The 25,180-nt window shown below is 45.9% G+C and overlaps 4 protein-coding genes and 2 non-coding genes across 14 annotated transcripts; 3 read left to right on the forward strand and 3 right to left on the reverse strand.

The window, feature by feature from the left end:
- The first annotated feature begins 68 nt into the window (after positions 1–68).
- LOC6898277 (uncharacterized) lies at positions 69–810 on the forward strand. The gene has a single exon (XM_002138308.3). It carries the CDS (start codon positions 352–354, stop codon positions 544–546), a length of 195 nt encoding a protein of 64 aa, XP_002138344.2. The 5' UTR covers positions 69–351; the 3' UTR covers positions 547–810.
- Positions 803–2,443, forward strand: Lipt1 (Lipoyltransferase 1). Its single transcript, XM_001360507.3, has 3 exons — positions 803–1,418; positions 1,559–2,020; positions 2,078–2,443. Exons 1-3 carry the CDS (start codon positions 837–839, stop codon positions 2,246–2,248), a joined length of 1,215 nt encoding a protein of 404 aa, XP_001360544.1. The 5' UTR covers positions 803–836; the 3' UTR covers positions 2,249–2,443.
- Positions 2,444–2,481: 38 nt separating this feature from the next.
- Shark (SH2 ankyrin repeat kinase) lies at positions 2,482–6,777 on the reverse strand. Of its 3 annotated transcripts, none has more exons than XM_015183932.2 (6): positions 6,555–6,777; positions 5,947–6,440; positions 5,356–5,877; positions 4,064–5,291; positions 3,059–4,005; positions 2,482–3,002 (listed from the first exon to the last, which is right to left on the reverse strand). In XM_015183932.2, exons 1-5 carry the CDS (start codon positions 6,628–6,630, stop codon positions 3,512–3,514), a joined length of 2,814 nt encoding a protein of 937 aa, XP_015039418.2. In that variant the 5' UTR covers positions 6,631–6,777; the 3' UTR covers positions 2,482–3,002; positions 3,059–3,511. The 3 variants fall into 3 exon arrangements, with proteins under 3 accessions (XP_015039418.2, XP_001360545.3, XP_033234142.1); XM_001360508.4 differs by having other exon boundaries at positions 4,064–5,294; XM_033378251.1 differs by having other exon boundaries at positions 2,482–2,985; positions 4,064–5,294; positions 6,555–6,630.
- Positions 6,778–7,541: 764 nt separating this feature from the next.
- On the reverse strand, positions 7,542–24,786 carry mrj (DnaJ heat shock protein family (Hsp40) member B6 mrj). Of its 7 annotated transcripts, none has more exons than XM_033378253.1 (8): positions 24,483–24,786; positions 23,964–23,998; positions 9,898–10,055; positions 9,725–9,834; positions 9,343–9,597; positions 8,891–9,100; positions 8,490–8,823; positions 7,542–8,425 (listed from the first exon to the last, which is right to left on the reverse strand). In XM_033378253.1, exons 3-8 carry the CDS (start codon positions 9,960–9,962, stop codon positions 8,320–8,322), a joined length of 1,080 nt encoding a protein of 359 aa, XP_033234144.1. In that variant the 5' UTR covers positions 9,963–10,055; positions 23,964–23,998; positions 24,483–24,786; the 3' UTR covers positions 7,542–8,319. The 7 variants fall into 7 exon arrangements, with proteins under 7 accessions (XP_033234144.1, XP_015039420.2, XP_015039422.2 ...); XM_015183934.2 differs by having other exon boundaries at positions 23,964–24,078; XM_015183936.2 differs by lacking the exons at positions 23,964–23,998; positions 24,483–24,786 and adding an exon at positions 13,428–13,590.
- TRNAE-UUC (transfer RNA glutamic acid (anticodon UUC)) lies at positions 22,642–22,713 on the reverse strand. Its single transcript has one exon. It is a non-coding gene; the product is annotated as a tRNA-Glu (tRNA).
- On the forward strand, positions 22,928–22,999 carry TRNAE-UUC (transfer RNA glutamic acid (anticodon UUC)). Its single transcript has one exon. It is a non-coding gene; the product is annotated as a tRNA-Glu (tRNA).
- Positions 24,787–25,180: the final 394 nt, after the last annotated feature.

The raw sequence follows: 25,180 nt of genomic DNA on the forward strand, positions 1-25,180 counted from the left end.
TATAAGTCAGTATATTTACAGTATATTTCGAAATTTGTGACGCATATTTCTGAGGGTCAGACCATAGACAAGATCGACAAGTCCGCGGTCACACTGCATTAGCTTTTTCCCGTGAAGAAGACGTTGCCGCGCCAGCCAATTGTTTGTTTTGCCCCCCGCTCATTTTCCCCCGCCCCGCGTGCCGTTGACCGTCGCGAACAAAGAGTGGAAAATTTCCAATTCAGCAGAAAAATCCTTTGTTGTTTCGAAGTATCTAGTGGAAGGAAAACCGAAAGAACTTCTGCGACTGCCAAGAAAAGAACGTCTTTTCTGGCCCCAAATTCTGATTGTTTCGGATTTGATTTTTTTTGGATGGGTGTGAAGCGTAGTATGCAAGAGAACTGCTGCAACAAGGACTGCCTGGGTCTCCGAAAGCGTGTCTGTGGTCTTCATCAAACCTTCAAGTGGCTGCACCAGACCCCCGCTCTGCACGAGTACCTGATCTCCGCCAGTTCGGTTGCTGCAAACACAGGCAAGGCGAGCGAGCCCAGAGCAACAACAGTCTAAAGTCCACCTAAGACCAAAGCAATCAACCAAACGAATATAAACCGACTATATTAGCTAAAGTAGATAGTAAATTCAATCAAAATTCAACCTAACCGCACAAAGAAAAACAGAAACAACAACAGAACAACAAAAATAGAAAATACAATTAAACCGCTACGAGCTTTTGCCGACATCTTTGACCTTGTTTTGGTTACAAGTGCACTTCGCTGCTTGCAACCCGCTCGTCACCCTGCTTGGCAACCGAAGCAGTTTTCAACTTCCTCGTGAAAACAGCCCGAAAGCCAGCCACAATGAGCTTGCTCTTGCGTCGCAATTCGAGCCAGCTGCGTCTGCTGTTGGCATCTGGAACCAAAATCACGCGCCTCGCCTCGACTGATAGCAGCAATGTAGGTGAACCGTCGTCTGCCCCAGCAGTCCCCACCACAGCTGTGAAGAAGAGCAAGCAGCGCCAAGCCCCACCAGCTGTGCCCGATGCCGAGATAAAGAAATCGGTCTTCATCTCACAGTCGAATGACATTTTCACCAACCTGGCCCTGGAGGACTGGCTGTACAAGAACTTTGACTTTGGCCACCATCACGTCCTACTGCTGTGGGCCAACGATCCGTGTGTGGTCATTGGCCGTCACCAGAATCCGTTTACCGAAGCGAACGTATCCAAGCTAGTGGAGCGTGGCATCACCCTGGCCCGTCGCAACAGCGGGGGCGGTGCTGTTTACCACGATCGTGGCAATCTCAATTGCACCTTCTTCACTCCCAGAGAGCGGTATGATCGCAAATACAATTTGAATATCGTAACAAGAGCGTTGTTCCGCGAGTGGGCCATCAAGGCGGAGATCAATGAGCGTGACGACATCGTGATAAGGAACAAGAAGGTAAGAAGGGGGAAGCAGAGCTTCTTATCAGCCCCTGATCCCTAGTTGACCTTGCACTGGCGTCAGCACACCACCTCTACGTACGGCTGTACCCGTATATTGATACCCGTATATATTAATACTCTTTTGCCCGCCTACAGATTTCTGGAACAGCTGCCAAGCTGGGACGCCCAAACTCCTATCACCACTGCACCATTCTGGCCAGCGCCAACAAGCTGCATCTGGGGGAATCTCTGGTCAAGGAGCCAGCCAACTACATAAGTCGTGCCACAGCCTCAGTGCCTTCTCCCATACGCAATCTGGTGGATGTGAATCCCAATGTGAATGTCTCGCAGCTGCTATCCGCGGTCGGATACGAATATCTTAGGACGGTGGCCACAACTTTGGAGGATGGCGGAAGCGCACAGACAATGCAGCAACGCGGCTTCCAGCTGATCAATCCCACAGAGAAATGGTTCCCTGGCATCGAAGAGCTTCGGTCCAACTACAGCTCTTGGGATTGGGTCATTGGAAAGACACCGAAGTTCACCGTCGAAAAGGAACTCGAACTGAAGGGGGACGAACAGGGCATGAAGCTCAAGCTGACCGTAGAAGTGGAGGCCGTGAGTGCAATACTTTGTTAACCTATATCCCCCCTTTAATTGTACTCTTCTGCCCAGGGCTTAATGAAAGAAATCGGCATTAAGCTGCCGCACAGCGAGGAGACTGTCCCCGTGGTTACTCCCCTCCAGGGCAAGGCCTACAACGAGCAAAACTTGACTGGCATTATGGGCGCCCTGAAGCTCGTGACTGCATCGAATGTCCAGCAGGCAATGAACGGCTCCGGATGATTGCAGCTTTCTTAGCGAAACAAAAAACAAACAAACCATTACTTAGTCCAACTAATCCGCCTAACATAGATGTAGTATATCCACGAAACCATATTACTAACCTAGTTTACAACTAATATACAAACCCTTAAACAACTAACTTTTGTTATCCACGTTTTGTATACAAAGAACTGCAATAAATTGTTTCTATATAAATGTTTAGAAACCGCAGCAAGAACAAGCACCAGGGAGGACACTGTCAACCGATAATTTAATTGCTACAAACAGCAACACATATAAATACCTAAAAGCCCGTGTCCGTGTAATCAAAAGTGTGGACATCTTTCTCGAAGCGTATCATGCGCTCATGGTACTGGCCAAAGAAGAAGCCTTCCGTTTGATACAGCATGTACATGCGATATTCCGCCTCACTCATGAATCTTTGCTCATACGAATCTCTGCAGTATTTGGGAAAATCATCCATAAATTTATATGATCCGCTAACGTCATAGTCGCAGGGCAAGTGCGCCTGATCGAACGTGAATGTATATTTTGGCAGATCTGTCCTGGCTCGCTTAATTCGCTTAATGCTGACGACGGGTGCCGGAGCAGTAGCAGAACGGGCATCGGATGAAGTTGGAGGCCTTCTGCTGGTGGAGTTTGTCTTCTGGTCGAGTGCATTGTGGGTGGAGTTCCTGGAAGAGTTTTTGCCTGCGATCTCCTGGTAGTTTGGAACAATGGAGATACTCTTGGCATCGCTGCATGGCAATTGAAACTGCATTTTCAAGATGAAATGAGCTGAGATGACGATTGTTTGGCAGAATCTCTTACCAATAGTAATAGGTGTGCAATTAGCATCAACGATATTAAATGCAATATTATCTTCATATTATTCATTGAACAAAAAACCATGTGGTTCGTGGAGTGTGAGTGAATAAATAGTGGCAACAATATCAGTGCCAACCAAATAATGATTTGTAAATGTTAATATAAAAATTAATTTTATAAATCTTTTAAGGCACTTTCAATTGACACATTTTTTGTACGATTATTACAGATTATACATACATGCATATACATAAATCGGGACTCGCGAAATACTCTTTGTGCAGGGGAAACGAAAAGAAGGGGATAACAATCGCAGTTTGCGAGCCCCATTAGATAAATCATAATACTCCAATAAATATGAGAGTAAAGGACCAAACACAAAAGATAAAAACATTAAAAAATTGCACTTTAAAATAGAAGGACGAAGGTGGAGTCCACTCAGGGAGGGGAGTCGAGCTATATATGAACGGTTTGCACCAAATCGGGCAGGTTTTGGTAGTCGGGATCGCGGGTGAAGAACTCCATTAGATAGGCAAAGGTTGGTCGGTCCTTGGGATGCTCCTTCCAGCAGCTTAGCATTGCTGCATAGATATAGGCAGGACAGAGATCGGGCTGGGGCAAACGCTCTCCACTGTCCACCAGCTTGATGGCATCCACATTGGAGATGTCGCCGTAGGGAGGTGCTCCCAAAGCAAACATCTCCCAGATTGTCACGCCGAACGACCACACGTCACTGGCATGCGAGAAGACGCCCAGATTGAAGCTCTCCGGGGCGTACCAACGTATCGGCCACCGACCCCCCTGTGTGAACTGGTACTCAGTGCTGCCGGGCCTCAGGGAGCGCGACATTCCAAAATCACTGATCTTCGCCTGCTGGCGAGCGGTCAGCAGAATATTCCTGGCAGCAAGATCACGGTGTACAAAATGCTGAGATTCCAGATAATGCATGCCTGGAAAGAGAGTTAAACTGAGAACTGTCCTACGACCTTGTCGAGACTTTGCACATACCGCAAGCAATCTGAGATGCCCACAGCTTCAGCTCTGTGTTGGCCGTGATCTCTGCGCTGTGATCGAGTATGTACTGCAGCATGGAGCCCAGGGGAGCCAGCTCCTGAACCATCATCAGCGTATCCCCCTTCGATATGCCAATGAGACGCACAATACAGTTGTGCTCCAGGCGCATCATCACAGAGGCTTCGCGCAGAAACTCCTGCTTGTTGCTGTGCTCATCGCACAGCATTTTGATGGCCACCTCCTGGCGGGACGACTCCATGGAACCGCCGCCCTCACTGCTTTTCTTCACTAGCCAGCCCCGGTGCACAGAGCCGAACTCCCCGTGGCCGATTTCATTCTCCACCAGTAGATTCTCTTTGTCGATGAAAAATCTCAGCTTTGCCGCCTCCAAAGCGGCTGAAGTGGGCGTGGTTGGAGTTTCGCTGCACTTCCGTTGCAGGTAGCCAGCCATTTCGCTCTCAGTGGAGCCGGTAGAGATGAGGGAATTAAGGCGCGTCGCCGCCGGTGGCAGAGTCTTGATCGGTTGATCAAACATACAGACCACATCAACGGTATGCTGATACCCAGTGACGTTCCACTGGCCGGCACGCTCCCGCTCAATGGCCACATCGCTCTTGGTGAAATACTCAACTTCTGCTTCAGTCTTTTGGGCAATTGGAGGCAAGTCAATCTCGATTGGCGTATTGTTCCTGGGGACATTGTACAGCTCTCCGTCGGCTGCTGCTCCTGTTCCATCTGCAGCCACATTGAAGTTGGAAAACTCCGTCGAGAACGATAGACTTTTGAGCATTGGAGCAGCTGCCTGGAGTTCCTGCTCCCGCTCCGTCTTGGCCAGCGATCCGCTTACACTGCTCTCGGACTCGGATCGTTTGTTCTTGGATTTGCTCTTGCGCAGGCTGTTCATGTCGAACAGAGCCTTTCTGGGGTTCGTCAGGCGCAGAGTGTTGAATACGAAGCTGCTGTTCTCCTTTTGCTTCTTCTTCGTGATGGACAAGGCGGGGACATGCTGATTGGTCGAAGGAGAAGGCGGCGTCACTGGGGGCGTCGTCCTGTGCTTCACGGTAGAACGTGGTATGGTGGCAAATGAGGGAACCTCCGGCTTCGGCTTGGGCGGCACGGCATACTTAAGGCTAACCGGCAGGCCATACGAGAAGCGCATGAAGTTGGCTATCAGATGCTCCAGGCTGGGCCAGTAGGGACCGTCATCGATGAACACGAATTTCTGCTGGAAGGCAGTGTTTGGGTTTGGAATTTTGTTAAATAAATTGCTGGATATCATCACTCACCTCATCAGACTGCACTTTGACACCGTTCGTGTAGAGATAAGCCTGCGATATGCGAAAGTTTTTCACCACCTGATCACTGAGAAGGGTCAATACCAAACCAGACGCCGCCGGGGACTCGGAATAGCGCACAAGGAAACAGCCAGAGGTGTCGACACCGGGCTGCTTGGCCAACAGTTCCTTGGCATATTGCGTAAGTGTGGCCACGGCCTCATCTCTCGTCTGCGTTCCATGATACCACTGCTCTCTGGTGGTGCTTGCAGGCGGCAGCTTGTAGTTGAGCAGAAATTGCTCGACGGTTGATTGTCCCGCTTCTTTGGCCAGATCGAAGGGAAACTCGCCAGAGCTGGTGCGCGGCAGCGGGGGAGCTTCGGCCAGCAACAGTTCCCGGACAGCCTCCAGATTGCCGTGCTTGGCTGCCTCGTGCAGCGGTACGAATCCATTCTCTAAGTTTCTGCCCTGGACATTGGCCTGGGCAGAGATCAGGGTGCGTATGAAACTGGCCGGCTTGTTCCGAGCAGCATACTGTGTGGGATAGAAGCAAGTATTAGCAGGCAAATCACCTCAATATCAATACCAAGTTCAAACACTCACATGCAACGGCTGGCATCCGAAGGAGTCTGAGCTATTGACCTGTACTTTCGCGTCCAGCAACAGTTTCAGGATGTCCTCATCACAGTGCAGCGCAGCCAGATGGAGGGCCGTCTGTCCATGCTGATTCTTGGCATCGAAGTTGCGGTAGCCACACTTGAGCAGCTCAAAGACCACTTTGTTCTCGTTCTTGCTGGTGGCACGGTGCAGTAGATTGGTCATGCCATGCCTGCGTGTGTTGTGCGGCGGCGGATCACGAATCAGCGGAACCGTCAGCTTCGTGGGCAGACCATTCGCCCCCTGCTGATAGTAGTCCACCAAAGTCTCCAGCCCGTGGAGTATCTTTGTCTGCATCTCATCATCGATAGAGAAGAAGGCATCCTCCCCATGGCGTCGAACCTGATAATGGCACACCTCCTCCTGGCAGAGTATGCTCAGCACAAAATCGCCAGCTGCTGTGCTGCTCTCCCTCACCAGAAATGTACCATCCTCGTAACCTGCCGTGGGTGGGGGACAATCAATTGAAATTACCATTCATTAGGCTTCATTCACCACGCCCACGTCCCTCTTTTCGGACTCTGAAACACACAAATTTTTCTGTCTCTACTTGCCTTGTCTCAACAGATCGTCAGCTGCCTCGCGAGATAAATTTGCGTGAAACCATTTCATGTGATCATCGCGACTCATTGTATGGCCATCTAATTGGTATCCTTTTTTAGATTAAACAGATTAGAAAATCTGTTTTAACTTCCTTTTTGTTCATGAATTGTGACGACCCTCAGAAATATACCAAAATATACCGTCTCAATTGCAAGATATTCCGCGAATATACTGACGAATTCAAGTTCTATTTTACGAACTTAGCCCACTTGAGCCCCCTCTATTGAAATAGTTCAACGGCTTCAGGTAAATGGCGAAAAATATTAACGATTGTAAATTCTTCTTCTAGACACATGCCATCTTTCATCTGAACTAAAATAAAACCACGATATCTTTCACCTGAACTGCGCTAACATTATTAAATTTTCGTTATTTTCCAAACGGTTTTAGCTCCCAGTGCTCAATTTTGATGTTTAGGGTGTTTAGTGTGGCCGTTTCTGTTTGATCGTTATCGATCAGCATTCGCGATCTATCGGTATGTTTAAAGTTGGCGCGCGTTTTAATTTGGAATTTGCGTGTGATTTCAAAAGATCTCCGACTAAATCATTTAATTATTTGATAAGTAAAGTAATAAACATATTTTTTAATTGTATCGCTTTTTGTTTTATTGCGTTTCTTTCAGTGTTTTTGTTTGTTTTCATCCTTTTTTCAATGTTTTTGAAGGGGCTACTAAAACAAAGATTTCAATTATGGGCGATTGATTATGTTAGATTATTTTCATTTGTTTTCTCCGCGAATTCGTTTGTGGTTATGTGAGAATAGGCTTAAGCATTTAAAAAACGACTATACGCTATGAAATACGGCATTAAAATTAACACAGAGTTTTAAATTATGAATTATATTTATATAAACATTTAATGTCATCAGAAATGTAGTTTTAGGTTTTTCTTTTCCTCTATTCAGCGCAGAGCACTCGCACTCGTGTGTTTCGTTTTCGATTTCGTTTCTTGCTGTTTTGCTGGTTCTTTTTTAGTTTTTGTTTTTCTTTTCTCTAGTAAGTATTGTGGCAACTTAAGTGACTAAAGGTAGATAGCTACGTACATACATAAAATATATATTTAATTCCCACCCAACTTCCCCCCAATTCATAAACACGCACGCACAGACACACTCCCGTCCTCGGAAGAGCGATCAAATCAGCCCTTAGAATTAGTGGCTAAATTGCTTAAGCGTACAGCATTTTCGGTTATGTTCTCTGTTTAAGTAGCTGCTCTAGTCATTTTGGAGCTTTTGTTTTATTTTCTGGCATTGTGTCTCGAAACAACGCACCACAAAACATTAAAATTTGGATTATGTGGCAAGTTTTCGAATCAAAGTGCTGCAAAAGGTAACTGGCATTGACAAGGAATTTTGGTTCGACTCCTGGCCGTTGCTTCTGATTCTAAAATCGGTTTCTGCTTATGTTTTCTCGGTCCTTTCTCCTCTGTTGCTTATGGTGTGCTTCGGCTATTGCTGATTATACGCCGCTGTTTCTGCTACTGCTGTTCTTTCCACTAAAAAATAACTAGATTCTAATGTAGAACAAAATTAATGAACGTATCATGAACGTATCGAAGCATTCAAGAAATCATAGGTTCCTCTTGTGTTTGTTAATGTTTTCTCCTTTTTCTTTACATTTATGACTTTTTTGTTGTTGTTGATTGTTGCTGTGGCGCCGCCGCCGTCGCCGATGCCGCTGCCGCTGCTTGTATATATGTTATATATTTGTTTCTTGCATTAATTAGATATTGAAGAGAGCTTTTGGGAAACTCCGTTCACAGTCTTTGATTTAAGGACATCGTTTTCATATGAAAAGACAGTTTCCTTGCCATTCTCAACGACCCTGCAATGAACGAGAGGAGAATTGTTAAGGAATACCCAATGCATTTTCTGTGCATGTCACATACCGCTTGGTCATCAGCTTCTTGCCATTGACAAACACCGTCGATGTGGAGGTGCGCTTGACGGCAGCATTAGGGCCACCAGAGATGTGGGTAACGCCACTGCTGCCATTGCCAGCTGTCATTGACGTGAACGAGGTGAAACCGCTGGTAGGCATACAAAAATCCATCATTGAGTAGTTGAGCATGGGCGCCCCAAATGGGCTGGCCATTTTGTGCTGGTGATGGTGATGATGGCGCGATCCTCCTCCAAATCCTGCAGCACTGGAGCCATGACGTCGACTGCTGCCCGAGCCACCGCCGCCGCCGCTCATTGTCCCATTTGTGTATCCATTAGCATCTGAATAAGACATTCCAATCGGTTCGTATTAGATCGATCAGCAGCAGCTGAACCTCTTACCACTTACCTCTGAAAAAGTCGGCAAAGGGCGAATTTACGCCAAAGAACTCGCGGAAGACCTCCTCTGGTGGTCGGAACACGAACGGAAATCCGCCCATAATATCAAAGTCGTCATAGTCGTGAGTGCTGTAATGATGACGGGCATGAGAGTTGCGGCTTTGGCCGCGTTCGCCCAGACCATCCTTGCCGTACTCGTCATAGATGCGACGTTTCTTCTCTGCGAAAACGGAAGGAAAAACACGAACAGAGGAACGTAAGATGGAGTTGAACTAAAATGCTTTCTCGGGATTAGTTTGCATAACAATTCGGGCTGCATTTGGGTTAGTGTTTTCAGGCCTAACGTTAGTTGCAACAAAAGCAGAACAAACGTCGTGCGGCAAGGCTGTCAGTCGGCAAAGAAAAGAACGAACGAACGAACGAAAGAATGAACCAAAAACTTGCAACGTCGCGTGGCTTTACCAAAGAGTTTGTGAAATGGTGTGCCCTCAAAGAAGTTACGGAAGGTAAACGCCTGGTAGCGGTTGCCGGACCTGCGGCCGGAGCTCGGATAGTAATCATAGTCGTAGTCACGGCCATATGAAGTGGCACCATAGCCACTGCCACTGCCACTGCCTCCTCCGCTGCTGCGATAGCGGGAGTAGCTGCCGCTGCTGCTGTTGCTCGCCGACGATTTGTGCAGCGTGGCACGGGCATCGTAGATCCGGCGCTTACGTGCTAAACACATGATAGAGACTTAGCATTGTGATTCGTGGTTGGTCCTTCATGGGCTACACCGCCCCTTGATCCCGCAATTCCCAGAATGTCCATGAGACTGTGGATTGAGTGTGGTGGCACAACTTACCATCGGATAGCACTTCGTAGGCCTCGGAAAGCTCGCGAAAACGTTTGTTGGCCTCATCCAGATTGTCCGGATTCTTGTCCGGATGCCATTTTAGTGCTAATTTTCGATAACTGCAAAGGAATGAAGGACGAATAAGGACGGTTGCTGGAGGAATTATCTCTGACTGCACTTACGCCTTTTTCACTTCACCGTCGGTGGCTGTACGCGCCACATCGAGAACCTGATAGTAGTCGACCATTTTGGATGGTTTACTATGTGAAGTCTGAGCGTCTAATTGTTGTGGTGGTTCCGATTAGTTAGTTACTCGTCCGTCCAGCAAAGGGTGCAGCCTCTGCAAGAGATTTACAAATCAAAAAAAGGCTTCACATTAGTCGATAGAATGGGTACCGCTTACAACAGTTAACAGCCCTCGGAAAATTTCGAATTGTGTATAATTTTCAGGATGCTCTCTTGCTGGAAAGCAGAGTCTTACTACAAATCAAAATATAATAAAAGTCAAACCAAAAATGAAACATCAAATTGAGAGAAAACTCAAAGGATGCTTCGATGACAGAGAAGGTTTTGGGATCATCCCCCCCCCAAGTGCGATTACTGGGTATACCAAGAGTCGGGTATTATCCACATCTTACTGTGTTGCTCTTTCGCTTCAGTTGGGCCGCCGCCGCCGCCGCCGTCACCGACACTTTTTTCGAGTTCAATGTCGTACGAAAACCCCATTATGCCACCAGCAGCCGCAGCAGCGCCCACACACACGCGAATCGCGAATGAGAGGGAAAGACAGCCCGGCCAGAGACTGAGACTGAGAGACAAACAGAGAGTGGAGCAAAGAGAGTGGCGTGCCGCATGTGTGTAGGGCGTTCAGCGATTCGGGCCGTCCATCAATTGTTTTGGGGTAAATGCTGGTCGTTCACGCGTGTGTGCCTGTGGCTCTCCCCCAGCCGACCCTTTGTCGTCTCCACCTCATCCTCCTCCTCCTCATCCTATTGTTTACCCACCAGCCGACATTTTGGTGCAAAATAGTCGCTAATTTTATTTAATTTGCTTTGTTGTTGCTTTGCTGCCGCTTCTGATGTTGCTTGTTGTCATGCAGCCCCCTTGACACAATTTCGTTTGATTTTGTTTGTTGTATTTTTCTGTATTTTTTATCAGACATTACACGGGGCAATTGTTGATGTTGCCTCAAGTTGTGGCCACAGGAAATATTGGCCGCCCCCCCAGGCTAAATGACAATCAATTTGCGAGAGAAGAGAGCGACCACTGAACCGATCTTCAAAAATGGGCCAACTTGTTCTGATACAAAGAGATCTGTAAATATACCCAATGTTGTGTTATGTGTTTCTGATGTTTCGTGTGGGCTGGTTGTTGTCTGGGGAGTTCTTGTGGGGCGTTTCACGCGATTTGCTCGACCGTGTGAGTGATCAGATCAAGTGATCATTTGGCCAACACTTTTCTATATATTGTATCTGTCTATTCGCGCGAGCGAGTATTTTTTCTTATTTTTGTGATCTAATTTATGGGGCATTCAATGCGTTGCGTGTGCGTAAGTTTCACATAAATTTGTCATTAGCACAGATAAACGCATTAAAACACGATGTGGATTATCGGCTTGCATATATTACAGTCCGAACTGATTCTCTGATGAAAGAAATACATAAGCCGCAGGTTGGAAACTGCCAGGTAGAGGACACTTTCAGTTTTATTCATTGAAAATATGTACTTAATTTTCTTTGCCAAATAATTGGCAATGAACTGAGATTTAAACTCGGTTCGTTGGATTCCCAGAGCGAAACCACGTGGGGTGGCTGTGGCAGTTGCACGGGGAGGCATGCAACAACAATCGTTCGGGCGAAATATCGAATAATGAATATTCTCCCAGAAGGAAACGAAATAAATTACCCTTTAGTTAAAAATATAAATAAATCCAATACATACTATATAGAACAATATCAAAACATAAAGATAGGTTGCTGCCTCGTTTATATAAACGATATTTGTGTGCCGTAGTTTATTCGTTGGCTTTTGCTGGCTGCCTATACATACATATGTACACTCGTACCTGTTGACATATTCGGCAGATTCTAGGTCGTAGGTGTAGGAACTTGTAGCATTGTCTAAAAGCAGCAAATGACGACGACGACTGGCCAGCCATCCGCATGACACACTCGTCGGTTGGAGCTGTGCACGTCAGCAGAGGCACTGGCATCGGACATGGGACATGGGCCATGGGACATGGAGATGGAGATGAAGACATGGACGGGCGGGCAGACACGACACGGGAGATGTTTCGGCTGACAGTTGCGGTTTGAATTTCCCTGCCAGCTCAAACCGTATGGAATCGAATCGAAGCAGTCACTCAGCACCTTGCTAGAATTCTGTTTGCGAGGGCGGCATGGCATTTAAGGCATTTTGCGGCTCAGTCCGCAGACGATTTCATTTTAGGATGCCCTACTGGATGCCCTAGCAACAGTTTAAACACTTTAATCGAGTAAAGATAGCGTTCGTCCAAAATGTTAATGAGGAAATTAAAACAATTATAAAAGTCGCTTCACACTCGAACAGTTAGTAATCAGAACTGGTTTTAAAGATCAGACTAATTTCATCATTCAGATGATTCACTGTGCGAGAAATGAACAGAGTTACAGAATGTTCTCTTGGGAGTTGCTTCGAATGAACATTCATGTGTGTAGATACTGTGTACATACGAGAGTAAGGTCAAAGCTGATAAAAAAAAATCAAATCACTGGGCAAACAATGCATTACACTTGATTAATTGAATCACACTCTGACTCGCAATGGAATTGTTCCGGAAATGAGATGTTTTTGAAAAAATATATTTGAGAGTCCTGATAGCATTTTGGTTCCTTATTTGAATATGCATTCAAATTCAATCAGAAACAAATGCGACTCGTTCGGATAAGTGTATTGGACACTGCCTACGCGGTGTGAAGCGTCAAACCTGAAACACTCTGAAAGTTATGTGTATGCGTTTGGTATTCTGTGGTTTGCAGAGTGGATGCTGCTGCTGCTGCTGCGGTTGGCTATGCAAATTACATCACCTTGTCTTTTGCAGCCACTGTGCCAATGCTGTGGTTTTTTGTGTTCACACTTTATCCATTTGTTGTCGTCTCGATTAAACCTTAACTGTGCCGCTGCATAGACAACCAGCCAGAGAAGAGAAGAGCAAATCAAATCAGGTGTCGTTGCTGGCAGCGGCGGCACTCCAGCAGCAGCCACAACAGTTGGTTGCGTGCTCACTTACACGAAAGAGCGAGACAGATGGACCGGGGCTATTGTTGGTGTTGCAAAAATTTGCCATAACCTACTTTTTGCTGCCAAGGTTCATTTGTATAGAGGTGAGGTATTCCTGCTACCCCTATTTGATCAATTTACTCCACTTTCTTTATCTCCCCCTCTCTCTCTCTCTCTCTGTTTGTCTTTCTCCCTTTTTATGTCATGCACAAACGATACTTGGCATTCAAACTGGCAATGCTTCACCCTATGTAAATACACCTTGATGCAATAAACACACACACGAACACCCGTGCCAGAGGAAACCAGCAATGAAAAACTGATAGAGGCCAACGCAAAGCAAAGCAAAGCAAATGTGCGATAAGAAAACGCTGCGCATTTATACGAATGTTGAGCTTAAAGAAAAGTCACGCAATCCGAGTGCGCGAGAGGGAAAGGAGATGCACTCACTCACTTTTGATATTTTTCGTAATTTTATTTCCTTTTCTCTTTTATTTTTGTTGTTAACCAGCAATTTCAGTTCTCGTTTTTATCACATTGTTGTCGTAGTCTGCGCGCTGCTGCGTTGCACAAAGCATTATAAAGAAATAATAAAGAAGCCACGCAGTGCTGTGCATAAATTAAATGTGAAAAAAAAACGCTCACGTACGCGGCAACGGTTAAGAATTAAATGCAGAGACGAGACCCCCAAACAACAAAACAGCAGCAGCTGACGGCGCAGGGTATATTTGTATGAGGGCGAGGCATTGCCCGAGAGCTCTCTCTTTGTTGGCGATCGTGGCCTTGTGAAGCAGAGAGCGAGAGTGAAAGCCTCACCTTTAACGTGTGTGTGCACACTGCGAGAGAGCGGCGTGAGCGCGGGAGAGCTTTTGTTTGCATTCGCTCTCTGCTGTTCTTGCTGGTGTTGGTGTTGCTTTTTCGGTGCGTACCGGAAGTTGTTACGCCAATTCCTGCACAAATTATCTCCTTTTATCATTTATCTTTCCAATGCGATTTTGTTTTTCGAGCGACCTTATCAGCGCCAGCGCATGTCTACGCGAGTGAGATCAGTTACTGTTATTGTGGCTAATGGTGGTTTACCCCCTTTTTCGGGGAACGTGATTCATCAGATAGTTTCCGCAGAAATTTCTGCGCTCCTGTACCTGGGTTTCGGTTTGGGTTTATTGATTGCAGATTCATTTTAATAAATGCGATTTCCATATAGCCAAAGTTTATAGCGCTATAAAAGCGGCAGAGCGCGGCAGATCACGGCAGCGAATGTGCGAAAGGCAAAACAAATTTAAATATTTAATTTTAGAAATATGCTTGGCGAGTCGTTGACGCCGCCGCAACAGTGGTACAAAGTGGATGGAAATGATTATTCATGGGGCTATATACAGGGGCTATATTCTATTATACAGCTCCTGATCGCGGGTCCAGACTTCCAGAAAATGCCATTCTCGATGGCTCTTGAATCAGTGTGCCGTTGAGAGCCGGTTGGGGATGAGTGTCGGGGGAGGAGGTGCCACGCTAAATGTTGCGCGAAAAATCTTTGAAAAGTTTATAAATTGAAACATTTTCTATACAAATTGTTTGGGTGTGTGTGTGTGTGTGTGTGTGGGAATGTATTTTTAGTTTAGCGGAAAGTAAAAGACTCGAGAGGGTGTGGGAATCAGCGAAATGAATTGGTCAAAAGTTTTGCGGAAGAAAAATATGAATGCAAAAACAGAAGGAGAGAGAGAGAGAGTGAAAACTTTAACGAAGAAAAAGCTACTGCTAGGAATTGGAACACCGGTAAATGGTCAGTAATTATTGTAGGGAAATAAATAAATAACACAAATTAAATGTAGCAATGAAACCGAGAGCACTGAGGGAAAGTGAGGGAAAAACGAAAAACGAGGTGGAAACTCGCCAAATTGCACAATCACGGGGGAACAATCGCACAGCACAATGCAATGCCATGCCATGTGAAGCAATAATACTAATAACATGAAAAGCCACACCACACCACACCACACCCCACCCCACCCCACCCCACCCCACCACAAGACCTAGAAATAGACACGTGGGCGTGGGAATCAATCTATTTATAAGGCACCCCATCCACCCATCCACCCACCCACACACACCAGGCCGTTCCCTTGCAGCATTTTCTCTCCAACAAAAAAAAGAAAATGCTGTTGTTACATCGATCCAGCCCAGGGCGGAGGTCCGCTGATTCATCCCGCCAAGAGATTGTGCAGCTGGTGATTCCCCCTCCCCCCCCGAAAACCCGATGCCCGCTGCCCCGCTGCCAGATTGTGTTTGATAGACTAGAAAACTCTAAGAACTGTTGTAATGCACCATTCCCAGAGCCCTATACCCGTGGGGAGTCTTTTTATTTGTAGTAGCCACAGGGGGGGCGTGGCACCCTCTGCACAGTGTATCTAATCAAAGGCGTAACAGCACGTCCCTTCCGTTCCGTTGTCCGATTTGTTTGTTCGGCGAATAAATACAGAAAATCATTCCCCATGTAAATTTCGAAATATCTGCGGCTGTTCTGTGGCTGGGAATATTCTATGGGTGGGTCGGTCGCTGTCATGGCCGCATTACATTCGCCTTTTGAAGAGGCTTAGCAAAGATCACAAGTGAATCCAGGGAGGGATACTAATAGGTGTGGGATCTGTAATTCAGTGGCGTTTCGCCAGCAGAGAGTTCACGTTTCTAGTGGTTTATCTCTGCTGTCGGATGAGCCAGAAGTTCGAGTACACAAGTGATCTAATCTAATCAAGCAGTGCGTACAAAACCAACCCCCCTCCACCCTTGGGCCACGTACTTTTGCCCAGCAACGTGGCTGCCTTGTGTGAGGGTGTAACCAACCATCGATCGACTTTGAGTCTGAGTTTGAGTTTGAAGTCGAGTCCGAGTCATGCAGTCATAAAACACCAAAAACTAAATAAGGCAAGTCGGGTTTAATGCCGACAACTGACATAAACAACTACTACCCACCAGAATCGTTAGCCAGAAACAAACCTGTAGACCAAGATCCCAAGCACAGCCATCAGCCATTCAGACAGACAGACAGACAGACAGACAGACAGACGGACAGACGGATGATGATCTCAATGTACAATACACTGCCGTTTGATTTGTGGAATCGTTGTGGCAATGCTCAAGCGCTCCCCATCGGCAGGGGGGTTCAGTGCTTCCTTGTGCGACGGCATAAATCTGATAGCCATCGGTGGTGTCGTGTCCATCCTGGGACAGAGGATCGCCGGATCGCCGGATCGGCTACTGTGTGGAGTGCAGTCCCACGAAGCAAGTCCGGCTGCCTCTGCCTCTGGCTCTAGCATCTAGATCAAGTCCGCAATGGACAATGGAAATTGCATGGTCGTTGGATGGCCTGGCTTTTTGTTTGGATGTGCAGCCGTATGTTGCATTGACAATGAAGTTATTAAAGCGCAAACTGCATTTTGCCGACCGCAAAAGCCACAAAACACACACAAAACCCTGAAGCTATTTTTCTTTTCGTTTAGATCGGGCGGAAACCTGTGATTAGCCCCCAAAGAGACAGAGAGAGAGGGAGAGAGGGGGGAAGCGTAATAAAATAAAAAAAACTAACTCGGTCAGCAAGAAAATAAACCTCTCGTCGGGCCATAAGAGTCCATAAATCCAGCAGATGGATAGTAAAAACAATTTTATTAGCGAAAGCCGAAAGACTGAGAGGAAGAGAGAGAGAGAGAGAGGCTCTAAGCCACTGTAACCACTGTTTCCCCATCAACACAAATCGCATCTCGTTTCAGAGTTTAAGGGCTGCCAGAGTCTTAAGTTGCCCCAATTTGTAGCAAGTACAAGCTAACGATCGTATCGTCAAACATTTCACAATTAGATAAACCGCAAAAACCAACAAAAAACGAGAGAAACGAGAGAAGGATTGCCAGGCACTCTCTGGAGATGCGGTTGCAAATGAGCAATACAATACCGTCTGTTCATCTGATGCGACGTCTGTTTGTCTCTGCCCCGAGACGAGACACAGACAGAGACAACAGGTGGGCGCTCTTCTGGCCTCTGGGGAGACTACGAGGGGCAGAGTCGTTCGTTCGTTGAATGCGTTTGCAATTAAAGCCAATGGCATATAAAAAGAGCTTAAGAAAATAGCTTTCCAAGGAAATCCAGCAAATTTAATGTGAAAGAATAAAAATGTGATCTATGGCTGTTCCAAAGGCAGCCCAATACTCGAAAGATGTTGATTTGTAGTACAAGATTTCCCATAACCGAACGGACAGAAATATCAGCTGTTTGGTTTGCCATTCACACGTGAACGTAGTCGAAGGCGATGCTTATGGAATCGTGATGTTATCTGATGTAAGGTTTTGGTATATACTCAAAGAATCCTTTACGAAGTGTCAAATCAGAGTCCACACCAAACTCTGACACATAACACATTAAATCTTGATGGTCGCCACAGAAAAAACTCCAAACTTCTTTTGTAGTCGGCATTTATTACTTCATAAAACCGACTTCTTTCATAGATAATTGAAACACTCTCTCAGAAGATACCCCTTTCACCCTTTCGCTTGAGTGGTAGAAGAAAGAATGAATGCCAGACCCCTCAAGCACTTAAAAAAGTACAAAAACCATCTTTGAGGTCAACCAGCAGCAACAAGCAGCGTCGATGACTCTGTGAGTTGTTGTTTGTTCAGCTGAAAATTCAGCGGCAGACGCTGCGTCGTCGTCATCTCCACCATAGCCCCATGGGCCATCGCCAGCGCCAGCGACAGCGACAGCGGTTTGGTCAGTGGAGATTGGGTCTCAGAGTCCGAGTTCGGAGGGGCCTGTGCCCCACTGATCTTTGGGGCACCGCTCACGCTCGTTTGGTCTCTAAGCCGCGGGCCCAGCACCGAGCACCCATCCACCAAGCACCAAATGACAGCGAATAAAGCGAGATCTTTTTTTATAGTTGCGCTCTGGTCCGTTTTGTGTAGGTTTATTTGCTTTAGTAATTATTATAAATAGTTGGGGAATTAAAGCCATAAACCAAAATGAAAGCTGGGTAGAAGATGGTGGCGCCTCGGAGCGTGGAAGCCGCTGATGGACGGATGGCAACAAAACGAACCCAATTTCCAAAGCAATTTAATTTAATTGAATGCAATAATCATAAAAAAAGTAACGAGAGACAAAAGACAGTAATAAATTGTTGTAATTGGCAAATAATTGCTGCGACTGTCACACACACACACACACACAGCATAAAGGTAATATTTGAATTAATTGCACTGCAAAACAGTGTTGATAGGCGATAGGCGATAAGCGATAATGGGAGCTTATTTTAGTGTTGGTTAAGTGATGGCTGCATTTAAGCGTAGTGTTGGCTAAGTAATGGGCAATGTTTAAGTGCTTCACTTGGTTTGGAAAGGTGAACACATTTACAATTTAACAAAAATAAAAACCATGTTCTGCTTGAAACATGACTCAAAGATAAAAAAAACACAGACCCAGACAGCTTGGTAGTGATTCGCAAATTGAAACGAAACGAAGAGTTGTGTTTGCCAGTAATTAAATGAACAAACTCTGAAACACTACAAAGCCAGAAGAAGAGCGGTTGGGTGGCAACAATGCAAAAATCAGATAAATTATTATAATCATTTCTCTGTCTGAGGAAGCACAACCCGATGCGAGTTTGTGCCTCTAATTAATGGAAATAGATACATAGATACAGATACAGAGATAGATGGGTATACACGAAAGGCGCGCCCCATTGAAGACCTTCGTGGGTCTTGGGTTTACGCCTGACTCTCAACTCGAATCAAAACCAATTTTAGTCGATGCGTCTAATACACAAAGTACACAACGATTATTGAAGTACTTTGCAGTAGAGAAATTTGAGAGTTGCAAGGCCACCCCACCGATGAGCCGAGACGGGCTAGACGGAAGGCTAGAACCAACTATCGGTGTGGTGTGGTGTGGAGTGGCGTGATAACGATCAAATAGCAATGCCAAATTCTTGAGAATTTCAAGGGAAGAACATCTCGGCAAAAAAAAATAAAAAAAGTATATAAAATAAAGAGCTACATAAGCACAAATGTTTGCAGTATATGACATCATTTCAAGATTCAAGCTCGTGGTAGAAGCTTGGAACTGTACACAAAAATAGCTGGGGTTTTTGTGTGGGGCAAACCTTAACTAATTTATCGGAGATTTTTCATTAAAAAGAAACCATTTAATCAATCCACAAACAAGTTCATTACCCCGCTCCAAGCCAAGACTCTCGACCCAATTAATAAATGTTGTTTGTTATGCCCGTTTCCCCCCCTCCCCCCAGAGACACGTGTAAGCGATGGCCATAGGCTTTCCCACAGAGAGAAAAACCCTGTAACTTGAGGATGGACACGGTCTCTCCAGCCGAAACTCTTGTTGGGACAACAAGTGCCGCTCATTAGCCAAAACCACCAAACAAGGCGGCAGGCGGGGCAAGGCTGAACCGGTTCAGTGATTGATTCACCGGTGAACAGTTGGCACAAAAAGAGAAGAGTTTTCCCTGACTCATTTAAGCTGGATTCGAAGAGGAGCCAAGACACACACACACACACACACAGTCTCAATGACGCTGCTGACAGGCAACAATTTTTTGATGTGCGCTTCAAGTGCATCCGGACATTCAATCATTTATCTTCATGGAGCTGGAATGGAGCATCGCCTCGTTTTGGCCAAAGATGCGCCGCCGTTCAACTAAAAATGGAGCATCATGGGACGGATTAGCGGCAAGCACTCAAAATACGCGATAATCAACAGCGTGGCGTCTCATCGAATTAAGCCCAAAAAGGAAATGCAACCAGATGCGATTGCAATTTCTTTTCACTTGAGAAATGCCTACTACGCGCGGAATCAAGGAGGGGAGAGCGTTAGATAAAATCTAGATAATTCCGTTGTACCTTCGCTGATTGGTGGATCGGTAATAGATACGATCAATCTGCAAGAGCATCCAAAGCAATCTTTTCTTTGTGTGTTGTTTGTTCCGAGTCGGATTCAAATTATTTTACAGTACTTGCAGGCAATACTCTTGGGCTCTTTGGTTCGTTCCATTTCCCATTTCCTATTTCCCTGCCATGCAATCAATTTTCTCATTGGCCATGGGCGCAGTTTTTGTTTAATTAACTATTGCCCACAATTCCTGCCCCCCAAGCCCCCACTCCCCACTCCCCACTCCCCATTCCCCACTACCATCGTCTGTCTGTCTTTCTGTCTGTTTGTTGTTCGAGGCGGAGTGTGACTTCTCTTCTGAAGCGTGTGACCGGAGGTGAAATTTTTATATTTGATTTTTTGGCATTAGGTCCCCGCCGCCACCGCCGTCACCGCCACCACAGCCACTACCAACCACCAAACGGGGATAAATGTGCGCAGATTGGTATGGTCCGACAACTGGGAGTGGGTCACAGCTGCAGCTCAGCTGCATCCCAGCCGAATGAAGCGATTATAGGGATGCCGGCCAGACCGAGGCCCGACTTCGGACCGGTTTGTGTCGTTTCTTTCGATTCTTTCGTTTCAAAGCGTAAATATTTCAATTTATTTATTGGACATGCGTCGGCCAACCCGGCATCGTATCGCTTTTCGAACACTTTCTTTCTGCTGGCCTCTCCCTCATCTTTTTGGGAGATGTATCTACATATATGCGTCGCGTCGTGTCGTGTCTTGACCAAGAGACCAAGACCAATATCTGGCCTCGCACTTGGGGCACGCAAAGCCAAGACACGCCGAAAAATGTGTGTCAATGCCCTTCTTTTCGTTGATTTTTGTTCGGGCCCCGGGGCGGAGTGGGGCGTGTCCCGCTGGGCCGCGCATTTCCACGAACGTGAAAATGAAGAGTGAAAACAGTTTCTGCAACAAAGCCAAAGCCAAAGCCAAAGAGGTGTGGTACGTCGCGAATCCAACTGCAGGCCATGCATGACCTGCGCGTATTAGTGTCTCCCCCCCCCCCCTCACCCTCGCGGCACCCCGTCTGATTGTCATGCTAAATGGGCGATGGATGAGGTGAAACTACGACTACGACGAGTACGACTTGGGGAGCATTAGACTTGCTTTTCAGCTTATTTATTTTCGCTTTTTCCTCTGCTTCTGTCAAACTGTCAAACGAAATTTACACGTTTTCCTCCCCAACTGTTGGTGGAGCTGCTGCTGCTGCTGCTGCGCCTCACGACGGAGACAGAGAGACAATGACAACAAACAGAGACCAGACCCCAGCCAAATAATTGGATAGAGGAGTCACAGAGTCAGAGAGACAGAGCCCCACAGACAAAGAAATGGGGAGTGCGTGAGGCATTTTTAATGGATTGATTGTCTGCTGTTAAAGTTTGCATGTTAATTGCCTTTCCGATGGCGATAGACGCGACGACAAAGGCGCACTTAAAAGTCCAAAAAGATATTACAAAAGTTCATTGCTGTTCGGTTTAGCCATTTTATGGAATGGAACTGGCACGGCCTTTGACTGAAACGAAACGGAAACGAAACAGGGGTGGGTTGCCCCCCAAGCAGCTGCTTCTCTTGCAAATCCGTGCCCTGCTCTCTTCCACAAAACAAACAGAGCTTAGAGACGCACACAGACTCGGTCGGTCGGCTGTCGGACGGACGGCGCAGGCGCACCAGCCGGACGGGAGCTTAATATGCAGTCAACGTAGCAGAGAAGAGGGCGATAGAGTGGAAGTGGGGAAGAGGGGGAAGAGCAACAGCTGCTGCTGTCTTTTGTTCTTGTTGCTCAACTGGTTTTCAACAAATAAAAGGCAGGAAGCCAGCATTGCCATCGAATGCTGGATACCCTTGCGAAGTATTCGGAAAGCATATCAAAAGTAAAATATTCAACAAGATCTCCCTGATGCCACAAGGCTGATGCTCTTCCTTCGCGAAGAGTAAGCAACAAAGCTCGGTGAGCGTTGGCGTTACTTTTAGCGTTTAATAAAAACGAAGAAAAAAGTTGAACGTCTCTCAGGCCGCCGCCGCCGCCGCCACCACCGCCACCGCAACCCCCCATCGATTCGACCGGGGCTTGGCTTTCTTTGAGGAAAAAAACTACACATAAAAAATGGTAATTTGTACGCTTTTGCCTTTTTATCCGCTTCTGGCTCAATCGTACGTCTCACACGCGCTTCTAATGTCTGGATACGCGAGATACAGATACTGTACGGATGATGTTGATGATGATGGCATATAAAAAGGCAACATGAGTTTTTCAATTGGCTTGGAAAGTGGCAGACGGCAGACAGCAAGCAGCAAGCTGCATGCAACTAATGGGGCGGACTCTAGCGAGAAGTAGGCGTGTTGGGCAACAACAATGGCTCACTGTTGGCAGGCCCCGGCTTTGCCACACTTTTGATGAATTAGCTGATTTTTTTTCTGGTCGGCTTTTTCCTTTTCCATCGAGTTTCGAGCTTGGAAAATTGAGTTGCAGCTGCAACTGGTGGTGAGGGGTGTGGTGGAAGTGGTTCATTGAGCCGGATCATACCCATAGCTGCGCTACGCTGCGACTCATTAAAAAACCACTTGAACCCAAGTTTCGTGTTATACAGCCTTTAGGTGGAGGGTCAATAAGTGGAGTTATTGTCGGATTTTCGACTACCATTACTCTCTCTCTCTCTGTGTTGCATGTCGGAATTGGAGGGGATCGTAAAACAGGGTAATTGATTTAATTGAAGTGCATTAGCCACAGCAAAAAGGTGTTTTTCCCATACCGGGAATCGAACCCGGGCCTTCTGGGTGAAAGCCAGATATCCTAGCCACTAGACCATATGGGATATGCATTTCCATTCCTTATCTCCTCTGGCGTTGCCAGTTCATTTAGAAAATTTCCCCAACAGATCGCTTTACATCCTCGAGAACAGATTTCATCATTCTAGAATTAATTTATTTTTAATCTTCCATTCCAATGGCACCCATTTTGTGGCATTCAACAGACGAAACGAAACATCAAAGGAGAGAAAACGGGTCTTTGCGATAGGACAGCCAGTATCCCATATGGTCTAGTGGCTAGGATATCTGGCTTTCACCCAGAAGGCCCGGGTTCGATTCCCGGTATGGGAAGAACACTTTTTTTATTCTCTTTTTATTTATTTCTTAAATAGATAGATTTCACAGATGAGAATCTGGTTGCAACAATGAGTATTGCCAATTATTGCGCTGTATTTTTCCGCGTTTGTTTTGTTTCTTATTCGCAATTACCTAGCGCCAGAGCTCGAACGCAAGGGGGGGAAAAAGACGTCTGTCAATTGCTGTGTTGCTGGGGCACCTAAGAAAGAGAAGAGGCAGGGAGGGGACAAAGGGAAAACCGTTTCGTTAACAACGAGCAAAGCTCAAAGAGCGGCGTACTTAACTTTTGTTAAACCGAAAATTAGCCATGCCCATTGCAACATGATGTGGAAGGCAGCCACAACGACAATTGCCTGCCACAAAGCGTGGCAAGCCAGCGAATGGCAAAAGCGAAAACAATAAAAACAGACAATGCCTTGACTGAGTTTTTATTATGTTTTTTTTTCTAGATACGGAAAATTGCTTTTCATTGTTGCAGAAACGTTGTGCCTGTTGTTGTAGTTTCTGACAATTTGATTGCTGCTGCAAACGGAAAATCAATTTTTAATTGCAACAAATTCGATGCTTGCGAGCCAAACAAATTGCTGGACGGCCAAAAATGGTAAATTACGTTCGATAGCAACACAAAAACAATTGGCATTTTGAGTCAGAAACGGGTTTAACGGTATCCGCGCGAGCACAGCTGACGCAGCACCCAGCTGCATTATCGTTTGAGGAAATGCGACAGAACATCAGTCAGGACAGAGGAGCTATATCTCAAAATCTCAACGAGCGGTGCATTGAACCGTTGTTCATTAGCATATATACGCGTGTGGGACAGGGATGACAATAGGCACTTTCGATTATTGAACTTGTAAAAAAAAGGCAACAAAAAAATTCCCTGTCGTGTGTGTGTGTGTGTGTGTGCAACAAGCTCACCGAAAAAAACAGTTGCCAAACGGCCATTTTAATTACTTACCGTTTTCTCCCTTTAAGCTGAAAATCTCTTCCTTCCTTTTTGCGTGAACCGAAAAAAGGCGATAAATTGTATTATTAAAAGTCACTCCAATCTCCAATGCGGGACACGATAAAAACTACAAGCAAAACACGATAAGGCCAGTGACAAGTGAGAGAGAGAACACTGCGCGAGAGAGATAAAAGGAAAGAGAGCGACCCCCTCCGGCTTGTTGACGGAAATTGCGACAGCAACAATTACAGCATTTTATTGATTTTTAACAAAGCATTGAATTGGCACGACGCAGCAGTCTAGTGTTTGAGATCTGCACTTGGATTCTGCCTTTAAATTTATTTCACACTTTTGGCTTTTTGCGGAGAATAACACAAAGAATTTCGCACACACCAGCACACCAACACACTCGTGCACGCACACACGCGCTCCGACTTCAATGTCAACTTCAACTTTGCTTTGGGCTTCTACTTCTTCTTCTTTCCCGCTTTTTTTTGCGATAATTTTTTTGGATGAATGCAAATTAATTACCGATTACCGTCGCTCTGCACTTATTAAATCTCGCAGCGAACACCAATTAATATTTCGGCGCCAAGTCAAGCGCGCTTTTTTTTGTTTTTATGCAAAAAGCCCCAAAGATTCGGAACAGGCAACACGACGGGCGACCGAGCGACGAAAGAAAAGAAGAATTCAGCACAAATTCGGCGTTTCTGTTCGCGCCACGCGTTGAATGCTCCGTACAAACAGTCTTTGGATCCACTTTTCAATACAAGTTTTCCCCAAATCCAAATCGCAACAGACGCAACGACGTGTAAATGCGAATAAGGTGGGAAGCATCTTAGCCCACTTAAGCCCCCTATATTTAACCAGTTCAGCGACTTGAGGTATATGGCGAAAAATATTAACGTTGTAAATTCTTCTTGACACTATATCTTTCACCTGAACTGCGCTAACATTATTAAATTTTCATTATTTTCGGTGGAAAATTGAAATACCCCCTTGGCTTATAATAGGTTAATCGTTCTGCGTCAAGGATTGGAAACCATATTGCTCAATTTTGATGTTCCGTCGAATATTCCCAGCTATATAGAACATTTAGCCATGCCCACATAATATTATACGAGTGATGAATCAATTTTCTACTTCATTGGCTTAATTTAAATAATTGCATTTAGCTGAGCTGTTGTAAAATTCTTTAAGATTAATACCCTCTGGTCAAAATATAAAAT

Source organism: Drosophila pseudoobscura, chromosome 3 (assembly GCF_009870125.1).
Source record: "Drosophila pseudoobscura strain MV-25-SWS-2005 chromosome 3, UCI_Dpse_MV25, whole genome shotgun sequence".
NCBI classification, from domain to species: Eukaryota; Metazoa; Arthropoda; class Insecta; order Diptera; family Drosophilidae; genus Drosophila; species Drosophila pseudoobscura.